The following is a 14,069-nucleotide window of genomic DNA, read 5'->3' as shown; positions in this document are numbered from 1 at the left end:
GCCCTTAACCAACAGTGCAGTTCAAGAAGAGTTAAGAAAATATTGGGTGCTGGTCAGTCAAAAATAATGATGATATTTTTATTTTATTTTTTATTTCACCTTTATTTAACCAGGTAGGCTAGTTGAGAACAAGTTCTCATTTGCAACTGCGACCTGGCCAAGATAAAGCGTAGCAATTCGACACATACAACAACACAGAGTTACACATGGAATAAACAAAACATACAGTCAATAATACAGTAGAACAAAAGAAAACAATAAGTCTATATACAGTGAGTGCAAATGAGGTAAGGAAATAAATAGGCCATGGTGGCGAAGTAATTACAATATAGCAATTAAACACTGGAATGGTAGATTGGCAGAAGATGAATGTGCAGGTAGAGTTACTGGGGTGCAAAGGAGCAAAATAAATAAATAAATAAATACCAGTATGGGGATGAGGTATGTAGATAGATGGGCTGTTTACAGATGGGCTATGTACAGGTGCAGTGATCTGTAAGCTGCTCTGACAGCTGGTGCTTAAAGCTAGTGAGGGAGATGTGAGTCTCCAGCTTCAGAGATTTTTTGCAATTCGTTCCAGTCATGGGCAGGGAGGTAAAGGCAAAAAAAAGGCCATGGTGGCAAAGTAAATACAATATAGCAAGTAAAACACTGGAATGGTAGATTTGCAGTGGAAGAATGTGCAAAGTAGAAATAAAAATAATGGAGTGCAAAGGAGCAAAATAAATAAAATAAATACAGTAGGGAAAGAGGTAGTTGTTTGGGCTAAATTATAGGTGGGCTATGTACAGGTGCAGTAATCTGTGAGCAGCTCTGACAGCTGGTGCTTAAAGCTAGTGAGGGAGATAAGTTTTTCCAGTTTCAGAGGTTTTTGTAGTTCGTTCCAGTCATTGGCAGCAGAGAAATGGAAGGAGAGGCGGCCAAAGAAAGAATTGGTTTTGGGGGTGACCAGAGAGATATACCTGCTGGAGCGCGTGCTACAGGTGGGTGATGCTATGGTGACCAGTGAGCTGAGATAAGACGGGGCTTTACCTAGCAGAGACTTGTAGATAACCTGGAGCCAGTGGATTTGGCGACTAGTATGAAGCGAGGGCCAACCAACGAGAGCGTACAGGTCGCAATGGTGGGTAGTGTATGGAACTTTCGTGACAGAACGGATGGCACTGTGATAGACTGCATCCAGTTTGTTGAGTAGAGTGTTGGAGGCTATTTTATAGATGACATCGCCAAAGTCGAGGATCGGTAGGATGGTCAGTTTTACGAGGGTATGTTTGGCAGCATGAGTGAAGGATGTTTGTTGTGATATAGGAAGCCGATTCTAGATTTAATTTTGGATTGGAGATGCTTAATGTGAGTCTGGAAGGAGAGTTTACAGTCTATCCAGACACCCAGGTATTTGTAGTTGTCCACGTATTCTAAGTCAGAGCCGTCCAGAGTAGGGATGCTGGACGGGCGGGCAGGTGCGGGCAGTAATCGATTGAATACCATGCATTTAGTTTTATTTGCGTTTAAGGTTAGTTGGAGGCCACGGAAGGAGAGTTGTATGGCATTGAAGCTTGTCTGGAGGTTAGTTAACATAGTGTCCAAGGAGGGGCCAGAAGTATACAGAATGGTGTCGTCTGCATAGAGGTGGATCAGAGAATCACCAGCAGCAAGAGCATCATTGATGCATACAGAAAACATAGTCTGCCCGAGAATTGAACTCTATGGCACACCCATAGAGACTGTCAGAGGACCGGACAACAGTTCCTCCGATTTGACACACTTAACTCTATCAGAGAAGTAGTTGGTAAACCAGGCGAGGCAATCATTTGAGAAACCAAGGCTGTTGAGTCTGCCAATAAGAATGTTGTGATTGACAGAGTCGAAAGCCTTGGCCAGGTCGATGAATACGGCTTCACAGTAATGTCTCTTATCGATGGCGGTTATGATGTCATTTAGAACCTTGAGCGTGGCTGAGGTGCACCCATGACCAGCTCTGAAACCATAACGGAGAAGGTATGGTGGGATTCGAAATGGTCAGTAATCTGTTTGTTAACTTGGCTTTCGAAGACCTTAGAAAGACAGGGCAGGATAGATATAGGTCTGTAGCAGTTTGGGTCTAGAGTGTCACCCCTTTGAAGTGGGGGATGACCGCTGCAGCTTTCCAACCTTTGGGAATCTCAGACGTTACGAAAAAGAGGTTGAACAGGCTAGTAATAGGGTTGCAACAATTTCAGCAGATATTTTTAGAAAGAGAGGGACCAGATTGTCTAGCCCGGCTGATTTGTAGGGGTCCAGATTTTGCAGCTCTTTCAGAACATCAGCTATCTGGATTTGGGTAAAGGAGAAATGGTGGGGGCTTTGGCGGGTTGCTGAGGAGGGTGCCAGGCAGTTGACCGGGGTAGGGGTAGCCATGTGGAAAGCATGGCCAGACGTAGAGAAATGCTTATTGAAATTCTCAATTATAGTGGATTTATCGGTGGTGACAGTGTTTCCTAGCCTCAGAGCAGTGGGCAGCTGGGATGAGGTGCTCTTATTCTCCATGGACTTTAGTGTCCTATAACTTTTTTGAATTAGTACTACAGGATGAAATTTTCTGTTTGAAAAAGCTTGCCTTAGCTTTTCTAACTGCCTGTGTATATTTGTTCTTAACATCCCTGAAAAGTTGCATATCACGGGGGCTATTCGATGCTAATGTAACGGATGTGAAACAGCTAGCTGGTTAGCGGTGGTGCACGCTAAATAGCGTTTCAATCGGTGACGTCACTTGCTCTGAGACCTTGAAGTAGTAGTTCCCCTTGCTCTGCAAGGGCCGCAGCTTTTGTGGAGCGATCGGTAACAATGCTTCGTGGGTGACTGTTGTTGATGTGTGCAGAGGGTCCCTGGTTCTCGCCCGGGTATGGGCGAGGGGGCGGTTTAAAGTCATACTGTTACATTGGTGCCGTGACCCGGATCACTGGTTGCTGCGGAAAAGGAGGAGGTCAAAAGGGGGGTGAGTGTAACGGATGTGAAACGTTAGCGGTGGTGCGCGCTAAATAGTGTTTCAATCGGTGACGTCACTTGCTCTGAGACCTTGAAGTAGTAGTTCCCCTTGCTCTGCAAGGTCCGTGGCTTTTGTGGAGCGATGGGTAACGATGCTTTGTGGGTGACTGTTGTTGATGTTTGCAGAGGGTCCCTGGTTCGTGCCCGGGTATGGGCGAGGGGACGGTTTATCAGTTATACTGTTACACTAATGCAGAACGCCACATGATGTTTTTGTGCTGGTCAAGGGCAGACAGGTCTGGAGTGAACCAAGCACTATATTTATTCCTAGTTCAAAATGTTTTGAGAGGGGCATGCTTATTTAAGATGTTGAGGAAGGAATCTACTTCATGAGGATATCTACTTCATGAGTTTGAATCAAGACTGTCACATTTACGACAAGCTTTCCATGATTGAGGTAGCAACTGGTGGTAGTGTCTTCTTATATATATACATTGAACAGAAATATAAACACAACATGCAACAATTTCAACTATTCTAATGAGTTAGAGTTCATATAAGGAAACCGGTCATTTGAAATGAATTCATTAAGCCCTAATATATGGATTTCACATGAGTGTGAATACCAATATGTATCTGTTGGTCACAGATACCTTTAAAAAAAAAGGTAGGAACGTGGATCAGAAAACCGGTCAGTATCTGGTGTGACCATTTGCCTCATGAAGCATGACACATTTCCTTTGCATAGAGTTGATCAGGCTGTTGACTGTGGCCTGTGGAATGTTGTCCCACTCCTCTTTAAATGGCTATGCAAATTTTCTGGATATTGGCTGGAACTGGAACACGCGGTCGTACACGTCAATGTTCAATGGGTAGCATGTCTGGTGAGAATGCAGAGCATGGAACTGGGACATGTTCAGCTTTCAGGAATTGTGTACAGATCCTGAAACATGGGGCCGTACATTATCATGCTGAAACATGAGGTGATGGATGAACGGCACAACAATGTGCTTCAGGATCTCGTCACTGTATCTCTGTGCATTAAATTGCATTGATAAAATGCAATTGTGTTCGTAGGCCATAGCTTATACCTGCCCATACCATAACCCCACCACCACCATGGGGCACTCTGTTTACAATATTGACATCAGCAAACCGCTGTCCCACACAACATCTGTCATCTGCCCGGTACAGTTGAAACAGGGTTTATACCACGAAGAGCACATTTCTCCAGTGCGCCAGTGACCGATTCTGAACTGCAGTTAGGTCAAGACCCTGGTGTAACGATCGTCTGTGGTGGAAGAAGGTGAGGACCAAAGCGCAGCGTGGAAACTGTGTATATTTTTTATATAATAACTGAACACTGAACAAAACAATAAACGACAAACGAACAGTCCCGTAAGGTGAATGGGAAAAAACACTAAACAGGAAATAATCACCCACAAAACACATGTGGGAAAAGGCTACTTAAGTATGATTCTCAATCAGAGACAACGAACGACACCTGCCTCTGATTGAGAACCATACCAGGACAAACACAAAACCACAACATAGAAAAAAGAACATAGGCCCCAACTCACGCCCTGACCAAACTAAAACAAAGATATAACAAAGGAACTAAGGTCAGAACGTGACGACGAGGACGACGAGCACGCAGATGAGCTTCCCTGAGACGGTTTCTGACAGTTTGAGCAGGACTTTTTTGGTTGTGCAAACCTAGAGTTTCATCAGCTGTCCGGGTGGCTGGTCTCAGATGATCCCGCAGGTGAATACGCCGGATGTGGAGGTCATGGGCTGGATTAGAGTGGCCTTTTAATTGTCCTCAGCATTTGAAATAAATCATATTTCTGTGTGTATGGAACATTTTTGGGTTATTTTATTTCAGTTTATGAAACATGGGACCAACACTTCACATGTTGCGCTTATATTTTTGTTCAGTAAAGATACAAAGATATTCTATCTTCACCAGCTGAGCTCTGAGCCCTAATGCCAGTATGCCACACTGTGTCATAGATAACTAATTGGCTGGTTAGTGACTGTTTTGGATGCCACATCCAAAGCCAATCCCACCCGTGGTACATAGCTTCCTGTCTTCCTGTCCGTGCTCCTCTCTTGCTGTTAAGGTGCTATTGCCTTTCAGATTTCCCAGTCAGACGTTGCAGGTGATTCTGCTAATTGTAGTCCTGTGTAGCGCAGTTGGTAGAGCATGGCGCCAGGGTTGTGGGTTCGAGTCCCACAGGGGACCAGTATGAAAAAAACATTAAAATCAATGCAGGCGCTCTGGGTAATTGTGTTTTCTAAATGACGTAAATGTAATGGTTTACCGTACATCCTTTGTTTACCCGCACATCCTTTGGTAGATCACCAGTGTTCTTAAGGCAGGCTGATATAATCAGTGTGGATGGTGGCAATGCTAAACGAGCAACAGTGTATATCCTTATATAGTCCGGTTAGACATCTGTTCCCTTGTCAACTCTACTCACCTCATTTTCCATCATTCCATCGACTTTCCTATCCTCCTTTCCATCATCTTTCCGGCAGTGTCTAGTTTTATCACACCAGGCGGTTCTCGATTTGTCCATGGGTGGTATCAAGATTATTCATAACCCTCTCGCTGTGCCTGTCTGTTTAACAAACTACCTATCCTTTCACCCGTGGCCCCAGCAGCATGTAAGTCAAAAACTTTCCTCCAATCAGGAACTGGAGGAAGTAACCGTCTAAGCGCAGGGTTATTAGGCTATTGGATAAAGAGCCTGCCGGTACAGGTTTGATGGAACTGAACCATATGTGTGAAGCCTTTTCCTAATTTATTTAATACTATTGTTTTTCTAATGATATAGAATTTTGGACTAGTGGACATTGTTTAGCTCATCTATTTCAATTGATTGGTCAATGATAATCTAGTACCAGGTAAATACACAACTCAAAAATGACCTGTCCATCATACAGACCCTACCTTTATGGACTGTAGTTACGTAAACATGCTACAACCAATCCAATCGCGCCATACGTCTGAAGGTATTCTTCTTAACACACTGTCGCTGTCCTTTCAGCACTAACGTGCGTAAAGCCAGGCACACTTAATGTAAACCCAGACTTCAGGTGGTTTTACCATTTCCTAAAACTTTATTTTTCTGAATTTTCTGTCGTATGGATTGAGAACGTTTTGAAACTAAATATATCGATTAATCCGAGATTGACTATGGTATTCCTAGTAGATTCTAGTAGACACCGCTTTCTCGGTGTGCTTTACGCACCGGATTTGAAACGCTTAATCATCGGTTAGGTGTCCCCGCGATTACCCAATAACCTTATTTCACTAAAGCTTAACGACCAAAATACTGCCGCAGGTATGTTATTTCTTTTGAGATTGTTGTGTTTTTACGCACTGGGACTGGGCTATGGGAAGCTTGTACGTGGACAGGATGACACCCCGGGCACCGGAACCCGGCTCCTATGCCGAGTCATCCCCGTCGGCGCCGACACTTGTTTGGTCCCCGTAGGTCCCGAACCTAACGCAGCGGCACAGGAGGAAGAGTTGAGGAACACAGTCATGCAGCTCCGGGAAACGATTCTCCAACAGAAAGAGAATATAGTCAACCAACTTGGGACCATAAACGAGCTGACCGCAAAGCTCTCCCTTTGTGAGTCTGCCTCAGATGGAGGGAAGTATGATAACGGTGGATCTTGGAGTAAAAGCAAAGATAATCAGAACACAATGGGAGATTTACCCAGAGATCCCAATGATACAATCGACAACCTCGGGAAGACCATGCAGAGTCTGAAGGACCGACTAGAAAACCTCGAGGTAAGGCGCATGAGTGGATAGTAACCACATGACTCTGGTTCCTAAATAATGGAAAGGGAATGCTGAAAATGATCGGTGTGAATTAAATACATCTGAAATAGGCCTAATGTTTGTTTTTACATTGTTGGCCCTTGCTTGATCGTCTGCTTATTAAGTCATTGAATCTAAAGTGAACACCGGTTCCCGTGGTCAGCGTTGAGTAGCCATTAACTTTGCTCCTATTTTGACCTGGAGCCTATCCATCTATTTTTGCCACCATGTGGAGGCGTACCCTATATGGATTAGCCTTCTATCTCATTTACCCTCCAGTGATTAAGTTCCCTATGCCGCCTTAATCAACAAATGTTGTATTTCCTCTTAATGGCACAGTAACAACTACAGTGAACAAAATATGTAAACACAACATATAAAGTGTTGGTCCCATGTTTGATGAGCTAAAAACAAAGATGGAAAATAGAAAGGAAAACACACTTCTGCTCAAGCTCCCTGGTGATATTTATTTATAACAATGTTTCGAACATTAGGTCTTCATCAGGCATCCATGTCCCAGGTTGGGGTGGAAGGTCCTATATATAGGGGCAGTACTCAATGACATCACTTCCTGAAACAGGAGGTAAAAAAATATTAACATACAATCTATCAAATTATATGATCATACGCAAGGAATGTGATCAATATTTACAGTAATATACATATATATATACACATACAATATTCAATTAGGATGAAAAAAAGACAACAATTTGGACATTTTGAAACTATAAAAATGGTTTTAAGTTTAACTCCTCGTTAAGGCCAAGAGGAGTGTGTTGAGCCTGTAGATCCAAAAAGATTCCCTTTGAAGAAGTTTCCTCTCAATGTCCCCTCCAGTTTTCCCTTGTCAGTTCATGTGGCCCTTCTGAAGACATACTGGTCTACACACAGTGCACTCGATTTCCACTCAGCCAATGATCTTTGACAATTACACTCTTTGCATAAACCTCTACTGATTGTCTTTGACCAACTTGCGTTTCCTCCACTTATTTAATTGTTTTGTGACATCTTCATCCTCCCCCACAGCAACAGCAGCAGAGAGCCAACACATCGGGAACGTCGTTCCCCAGTGAACTCAGAGACCTGCTGCAGAGCAGGCTGGGAGATCTGGAGAAACAGCTTCTCAGTAAGGTTAACAACCTGGAGGAAGAGAAGTCTCTGCTCTACAACGAGACCGCAGCCCACAGGCAGAAGACTGAGAGCACCCTCAACTCCCTGCTGACCAGGATTAACGAGTTGGAGAAAGGTAAATAACTGGAAATATATGACAGACCTTCTCACATATGCCTGGCAGCATACCACCCTGCATGGCTTGCCTCTGAAGCTAAGCAGGGTTGGTCCTGGTTGGTCCCTGGATGGGAGACCAGATGCTGATGGAAATGGTATTGGGTGGCAGGTAGGGGACAATGCCCTGAGTAGGGTGCCATCTTTTGGATGGGATGTTAAATGGGTATCCTGACTCTATGTGGTCATTAATCTTCTTTGGGATCACTGTCCCTTCCACGGGATGGTTGAGCTAACATATGCTAATGTGATTAGCAAGAGGTTGTAAGTAACAAGAACATTTCCCAGGACATAGACATATCTGATATTGGCAGAAAGCTTAAATTCATGTAAATCTAACTGCAATGTCCAATTTACAGTAGCTATTACAGTGAAAGAATACCATGCTACTGTTTGAGGAGAGTGCACTGTTTTGAACATGAAAAGTTATTAATAAACATATTAGGCACATTTGGGCAGTCTTGATACAAAATGTTGAACAGAAATGCAATGGTTCATTGGATCAGCCTAAAACGTATTACATGCAATGCCGCCATATAGTGGCCAAAATATAAATTGCACCTGGGCTGGAATAATACATTATGGCCTATCTCTTGCATTTCAAATATGATGTTACAAAAAAAAGGCAAAAAAACTGTTTTTTTTCTTCTTTGTATTATCTTTTACCAGATCTATTATGTTGTATTCTCAAACATTCCTTTCACATTTCCACACATTTCAAAGTGGTTCCTTTCAAATGGTACCAAGAACATGCATATCATTGCTTCAGGACCTGAGCTACAGACAGTTAGATTTGGGTATGTCATTTCAGGCAAAAATTGAAAAAAAGGGGCGGATCCTTAATGATCCCATGGCACTTTTTGTAAGAGTAGGGGTCTTAACCCCGGTGTCCTGGCTAAATTCCCCATCTGACCATCATGGGCACTGAATCATCCCCAGCTTCCAATTGGCTCATTCATCCCTCCTCTCCCATGTAACTATTCCCCAGGTTGTTGCTGTAAAAGAGAATGTGTTTTCAGTCACCTTACCGGGTAAAAATAAAATGCACAAACGTCTGTGTACACAATCGGATGACAGGAGTACACACACATGCAGCAGAAACAGGAAGACTCACATATTGTAAACTCAACGGGTCATTCAATCTACTTTCAATTGACCTGCTTTCTAACTGTCACACACTTACTAGTAGAAGTAGTAGAAGACTGAGGCTTTAGATCAAATCTGACAAACATTGGCTTATCATTTTGTTCTCTTATACCAGCATTTCCCAAACTTAGTCTTCGGGACCCCAAGGGGTGCAAGTTTAGGTTTTTGCCCTAACTACACAGCTGAATTAAATTATCAAAGCTTGATGACTAGTTGACAGGTTGAATCAGCTGTAGTGCAAGGGGAGAAAACTAAATGTGCAGCCCTTGTGGTCCCGAGGCCCGAGTTTGGGAAACCCTGTCTTATACTGTCTTACTACATGCATACTGCGTATACAGTATAGAGTTGACTTCATAGACAGCTCTCCCATTGCTTTCTCTGTAGGTGGCGGTGGTTTCAAGTCCCCTGAGCAGTTTAAGTTGGTCCTCCCCCTGCGTACTAACTACTTGTACGGCCGCATGACCAAGAGCCTTCCTGAGATGTACGCCTTCACGCTCTGCATGTGGCTGCGGTCCAGCGCCGGCCCTGGCATAGGCACCCCCTTCTCCTACGGGGTGCCAGGACAGGCCAATGAGATTGTGCTCATCGAGTGGGGCAACAACCCCATAGAACTGCTCATCAATGACAAGGTAAGAGCATTCTAAAAGACTCAATAACTCTCTGTGTTTATCAGTAGTGCTGATATTTGAGGGGGAGCTTACCTTGCTTGACAGGAGTCTTAGTTCTTACTTTTAAACTAGATTTGGCTTTAATGAGGTTGCAGATTTTTTATTTTTGCATGCATGGTCTAAAACAGTGTCTGGTGTTTTATACGACTTTTACCAAACCCTAACCTTTCTCCCTCTAATATGCACCTCTTCTTTCTGTTTGTAAGCATCGTTACCTTCCTTACACTTCTCTGCTATTTTGTTATCTGTCCAGGTGGCTCAGCTGCCTCTGTCGGTGCGTGACGGTAGGTGGCACCACATCTGTATCACCTGGACCACCAGGGATGGTCTGTGGGAAGCCTACCAGGATGGTCAGAGACTGGGGGCAGGGGACAACCTGGCCCCCTGGCACCCCATCAAGCCTGGAGGAGCCATCATACTGGGGCAGGAACAGGTGAATCTGCTGGCTAGTGCCTCCTATCTGTAGTATATATTATTTGTATGTGAAAGATTTTTTACCTATTTTACTCTTGGTTTACTAAACTGCATCCTCAGGTTTTCACAGATTTTAATTGTACAGTAGCTTAGCCATGACCATGAGTCCTGAGCTATAGGTTCTAGTGCAGTGGGTACCAACCGGTCGATCTCCAAGGCATTCGTAGTCGATCACCGAATATTTCTGTAAAAGACAATGATAAAGCCTTTCGTTCTCTTTTTAAAAAATTATGTTGCACTGTTGGTGTTAGGTGCACTTGATTCAGCAGCCCTATCGCTGGGAAGTCAAAGTGTTCCCAGTTTGAACCATTTCCTTAGTCTGAAGGTAGAAGACTCCAGTCACCCAAGTCAGACTGTTCACTCTGATATCGCACTGTAAGCGGTACAGAAGCGCCAAGTCTAGGACCAAAAGGCTCCTTAACAGCTTCTACCCCCAAGCCATATGACTGCTGAACAATTAATCAAATGGTCACCTGGACTACTTACATTGCCCCCCCCCACCTCAACTAACTGTAGCCCCACACATTGACTCACATTTTCTTAATTCTATTTCTTGAACTTGTTGGTTAAGGGCTTATAAGTAAGCATTTCACTAAGGTCAACACCTGTTCTATTTGGCGCATGTGACAAATACGATTTCATTTGAGAACGCCCTCAGAGAGCAAAACAAGTGCACCTATAGGTCTACCGCTGGCCAATAAGATTGCTCAGACCAAAGTGTCTGTACAGTTTCCTCGAGCCATAGGTTGTAAAAAGAAACCTGGAGTGCACAGAAATGTTAATACTGTGAGATTATAAAAACATTTAAAACCAGAGAGAGACTCAACGGATACAGCAAAGAGCTGCTTTTTTTTATAAGTTCATGTGTAAGTTGTTATTCAGCACTTTTAACACTTTTTCAACACTTTTATAAGCCATAATTGAGGAATATTTAACTTTTTCTGGTTATAAAAGTAACAACATGAATTGGTGCATGAGGCAGAGATAATGCAGTGCGACTTGTGTTTCGCTCAGTTGGAAGACTGTGTCCCCTTTGCTCAGCGGAGGAAGGGAGAGCAGAGGGACGGTGAGTCTAGTGAGAGGCAGCCTCACCACTGCTCCCTCCCCTCAGACTGACCATCAGATGCTCTCTCTCCTCAGACTGACCATCAGATACTCCTCCCCTCAGACTGACCATCAGATACTCCCTCCCCTCAGACTGACCATCAGATGCTCTCTCCCCTCAGACTGACCATCAGATGCTCCCTCCCCTCAGACTGACCATCAGATGCTCCCTCCCCTCAGACTGACCATCAGATGCTCCCTCCCCTCAGACTGACCATCAGATGCTCCCTCCCCTCAGACTGACCATCAGATACTCCCTCCCCTCAGACTGACCATCAGATGCTCCCTCCCCTCAGACTGACCATCAGATGCTCCCTCCCCTCAGACTGACCATCAGATGCTCCCTCCCCTCAGACTGACCATCAGATGCTCCCTCCCCTCAGACTGACCATCAGATGCTCCCTCCCCTCAGACTGACCATCAGATACTCCCTCCCCTCAGACTGACCATCAGATACTCCCTCCCCTCAGACTGACCATCAGATGCTCCCTCCCCTCAGACTGACCATCAGATGTTCCCTCCCCTCAGACTGACCATCAGATGCTCTCTCCCCTCAGACTGACCATCAGGTGCTCCCTCCCCTCAGACTGACCATCAGATGCTCCCTCCCCTCAGACTGACCATCAGATGCTCCCTCCCCTCAGACTGACCATCAGATGCTCCCTCCCCTCAGACTGACCATCAGTTGCTCCCTCCCCTCAGACTGACCATCAGATGCTCCCTCCCCTCAGACTGACCATCAGATGCTCCCTCCCCTCAGACTGACCATCAGATACAGGCCATCAGTCCAATAAAATTTAAAAAGCAAATGATGATGTACACTCAGCTGTGCCTCACAAGTAATACGACAAATTATCTATTACCTGAGTTACCTAACATGTTGAAATATAATTTCAAAATGGTCTGAGAAGAACAACATTGGCTGGGCAATTCAAGCATAGCCAATATGCAGTGATAATAATTGGGCCTATAGCCTACTGCACAAACTGCATTGCTACAGAACTGTTTTGAATATGTTAATGTTGCATAGGTTTATGTTTTTAAGTCCTGTTTAAAAAAAAAAAAATCTGAGTGGTAGATATCGGCTTGCTTTTGGACTCAGAAAGTTACCGTGCTGTAACCAATAGGCTATCTATTGGGAAACCGTGCTGTAGAGTGTAGTCCAAATATGAATAGACCAATCGCTAATAAAATTCTAACCATCAGTGACTTGAAAGCAAAACATTGTCTAGAGAGTACAGCATCCTTGAGTGTGACAGGTTGAGCCTGGTGGTACACAGCGAATAGGAGGATGATGTTATTATTGTTGTTTTTAACGAGGCCTGTCGTTTATGGCCTCAACAGGACATAGTGGGCGGGCGCTTTGACGCCACGCAGGCCTTTGTGGGTGAGCTGAGCCAGGTTAACATCTGGGACAATGTCCTGAAGCCATCCGACATCCTCACCATGGCCAACTGCTCCTCCTACACCCCCGGGAACGTGGTGTCCTGGCTGGACAGTGACGTGGAGGTGTTTGGCGGTGGAGCAGCCAAACTGCCTCTAGAGCTATGCCAGGACCGGCTGTCTGAGACTGAGTCTTAGGATGGTTGTCTCAGTCTGTCTGTGACTTGTTCAGATTCATGTTCTTGATTTGATGCATACTGTACATGTTACGTGTAATGCTTGTCATGTATTGTTTGGCTGTTCATGTAAGGAAAGGCTTTGATTGACCTAATTCGAGATGATTCTACTACACCGAGACAGTTATACTCACACACGTGTTGACACTCACATACAGACTTACACACCGGCAGACACAGACTTAATTACACTGGATTTGACATGTGAGGCTGGCTAAGGCTTGCGTGTGGCGTGGGCGGTGTAAGGCACAGATTAGCCGTCCCAGGACTCACATACAGTACAGTAGCCTAAGTCTCCTGGTCTCCTGATAGAGGTCAATATAGCCTCTCCACCTTGACCGGAGACAGCCTAAGCAGATCTAGGCAAATATCAAATCAAACTTGGAAGCCAGGTTTCCATGGTACAACCTATAGCAGAGATGATCAGTGACTAGCTATGATCTTTGAGTTAGTACTGGTAAACATTTCATAGTTATGTGTGGAAGTTGGTGTTCTTGTACTTGTGGCATGTCTGTTGTACTATAATGTTAATAAGGTTTTATTTTCCATTATTACCCATACTGTTTTCAAAACCCCAAGTCAACCTCAATGCCTGCAGCAGGATATGCTGTTGTCTCACAAAACTATTCCATAATTATCATATTGTTGTTTGGGACATGTTGGTTTGTTTAGGTCTACAATGTGTGCAGTGCATAGTTTAAGTACAAACAGAGACTAATTTATATGGGATCATTGTTACTGTTAAATGTGTACATGTAATTTTTTAAGCAGATAAGAACAATTTATGTATGATATGAACAATACGTTAATGTGTACAAGTGTTTCTTTCCATGAAAACAATGTTGGGTGTGTAATGTGTGTAAAGCTATTACACTGCTGACTTTTCATGTGGCCTTCTTTTAAGGATTTTGTGCCAGATGTGCTTTACAAACCTAACCTTTGCTTTGCCAATGAAAATGAATGTGAAAA

General features: G+C 44.1%; 1 protein-coding gene across 1 annotated transcript; it reads left to right on the top strand.

Moving 5' to 3' along the window:
- Nucleotides 1–5,910: 5,910 nt before the first annotated feature.
- On the top strand, nucleotides 5,911–14,069 carry LOC118402914 (neuronal pentraxin-2-like). The gene is made up of 5 exons (XM_035801281.2): nucleotides 5,911–6,772; nucleotides 7,832–8,051; nucleotides 9,620–9,864; nucleotides 10,157–10,336; nucleotides 12,826–14,069. The coding sequence occupies exons 1-5, from the start codon at nucleotides 6,317–6,319 to the stop codon at nucleotides 13,060–13,062; spliced, it is 1,338 nt and encodes a 445-aa protein (XP_035657174.1). The 5' UTR covers nucleotides 5,911–6,316; the 3' UTR covers nucleotides 13,063–14,069.

This window comes from Oncorhynchus keta, chromosome 24 (assembly GCF_023373465.1).
Source record: "Oncorhynchus keta strain PuntledgeMale-10-30-2019 chromosome 24, Oket_V2, whole genome shotgun sequence".
NCBI classification, from domain to species: Eukaryota; Metazoa; Chordata; class Actinopteri; order Salmoniformes; family Salmonidae; genus Oncorhynchus; species Oncorhynchus keta.
Note: the sequence above shows the minus strand (reverse complement) of the source record. Positions and strands in the feature narration are given on the sequence as shown.